The sequence below is a fragment of the Apteryx rowi genome, unplaced genomic scaffold, assembly GCF_003343035.1.
Source record: "Apteryx rowi isolate R43461 unplaced genomic scaffold, aptRow1 scaffold_1113, whole genome shotgun sequence".
NCBI lineage: Eukaryota > Metazoa > Chordata > Aves > Apterygiformes > Apterygidae > Apteryx > Apteryx rowi.
The window spans coordinates 55270-57018 of NW_020447324.1; the positions used below are offsets into that span (position 1 = coordinate 55270).

General features: G+C 68.8%; 1 protein-coding gene across 1 annotated transcript in view; it reads right to left on the reverse strand.

Annotated features, from left to right (window-relative positions):
- MEGF8 (multiple EGF like domains 8) overlaps positions 1-1749 on the reverse strand; it is a 28999-nt gene that overhangs the window by 6755 nt on the left and 20495 nt on the right. The window contains 3 exon segments of the mRNA XM_026077360.1: positions 245-459; positions 1115-1325; positions 1403-1529. Coding sequence (XP_025933145.1) covers positions 245-459; positions 1115-1325; positions 1403-1529 — 553 coding nt within the window.

Below are 1749 nucleotides of genomic sequence, written 5' to 3' on the forward strand. Positions count from 1 at the left end.
CATCCCCGTCCCCCTGCTCCCTAGGGACCCCCAGGCCTCCATGCCGGCCCCCCCACTGATGCCCAAATGCACCATCCCTGTGTCCCATGTCCCCCTGTCTCCATGTCCCTGTGTCCTCGTGTCCCCCTGCATCCCCCCGTACCTGCTGCAGGCTGATGCTTCAGATGCAGTGCTGCCAGTCCCTGCCGGCCCCATTGCGACCCCCTGTCCCCGTGTCCCTGTGTCCCCCCGTGTCCCCTCGTACCTGCTGCAGGCTGACGCTCCAGACGCAGTGCTGCCAGCCCCCATCGGCCCCCTTGGAGCCCAGGCAGTGCTGGCAGGAGCTGTGGTTGTGGCAGGGCGTGGGGCAGGCGAGCGGCGGCGACGACTCCACAGGCATCGGCGACACGTTGAGCAGCGAGTGGCTGAAGCAGGTCCAGTCGTAGGTGGGCTGCACGCTCAGGATGCGCCGCGTCTCGCCTGGCAGCGGTGGAGGCACGCGGCTGGGTCCCGCTGCACCCCCCAGCCGGGCCCGGCCCTGCTGCGCCCCCCCATGCCAGCCCCACTGTGCCCCCCAGTGCCAGCCCCATTGCACGCCTTGCTCCCAGTGCCAGCCCCATTGCACCCCCACAGTCTCAGCCCCATTGCACCCCTATCACCAGTGCCAGCCCCATTGCATCCCCCCCGGTCTTGGCCCCATTGCACCTCTGTCCCCAGTCTCAGACCCGCTGCACCCCCTGGTCTCAGCCCCATTGCACCCCCCAGTGCCAGCCCCATTGCATCCCAGTCCCCAGTCTCAGCCCCATTACACCACTGTTCCCAGTCTCAGCCCCATCGCATCCCTCCAGTCTCAGCCCCATTGCAAGCACCCCCAGTGTCAGCCCCATTGCACCCCTCTGATCTCAGCCCCACCGCATCCCCCCGTCTGAGCCCTGTTGCCACCCCCATCCCCACTATCAGTTCCACTGCACCCCATGCCTCAGCCCCACAGCACCCCGAGCCTCAGCCCCATGGCACCCACCACTCTCAGCCCCATGGCACCCCCAGCCTCAGCCCCATGGCACCCACCCCTCTCAGCCCCAGCGCAGCCCTGTCCCTGGAGCTCTCAGCCCCACAGCACCCCCCAGCCCCATACCGGTGCGCTTGAACTGCCGGGTCCACATGCACTTGCCAGAGGCAGTGCACTTGCCACAGTCGGAGGCCTCGCACGACACCTCGGAGCAGTTGCTGGCCACAAAGATCTCCCGCTGGTTGATGCGGCAGTCATTCTCCGAGGTGCAGCTGCCGGTGCTGCCGATGCAGGCACCCTCGGGGCAGTTCGTGCACCACTTGCACTGGGGCAGGGCCTGGTGGGGGGGTGGGGGTGAGGAGGGGGGGCCCCGTGGGTGGCGGCGACCCCCCCGCCGTGGGCAGCCCCGCTCACCGGGGCACCGTGCCRCAGGGCTCGCGGGTGCTGGGCCAGGCACTCGCTGCAGGTCCGCAGGCGCCGGCAGTCCTCGGGCGAGCGGGGCGTCGGGGAGCACCAGGCCGGTCCCAGGGCGCAGCCCAGCCTGCGGCAGTGCCGGGGCGGGGGAGTGGTGGGAACTGCCCTCATTTGCATCTGCTTTGCATGTGCTTTGCATGCCCTGCCCTCCTTTGCACGTGCATTCACGTGCTTTGCATCCCATCGCTCCAGTATCCCCACCCCAATCCCCCCACATCCGCTCCCAGCATCCCCTGCCTCCAACCCAATGCTCCCAGTATCCCCATCCCAATCCCCCCAGTATCCCC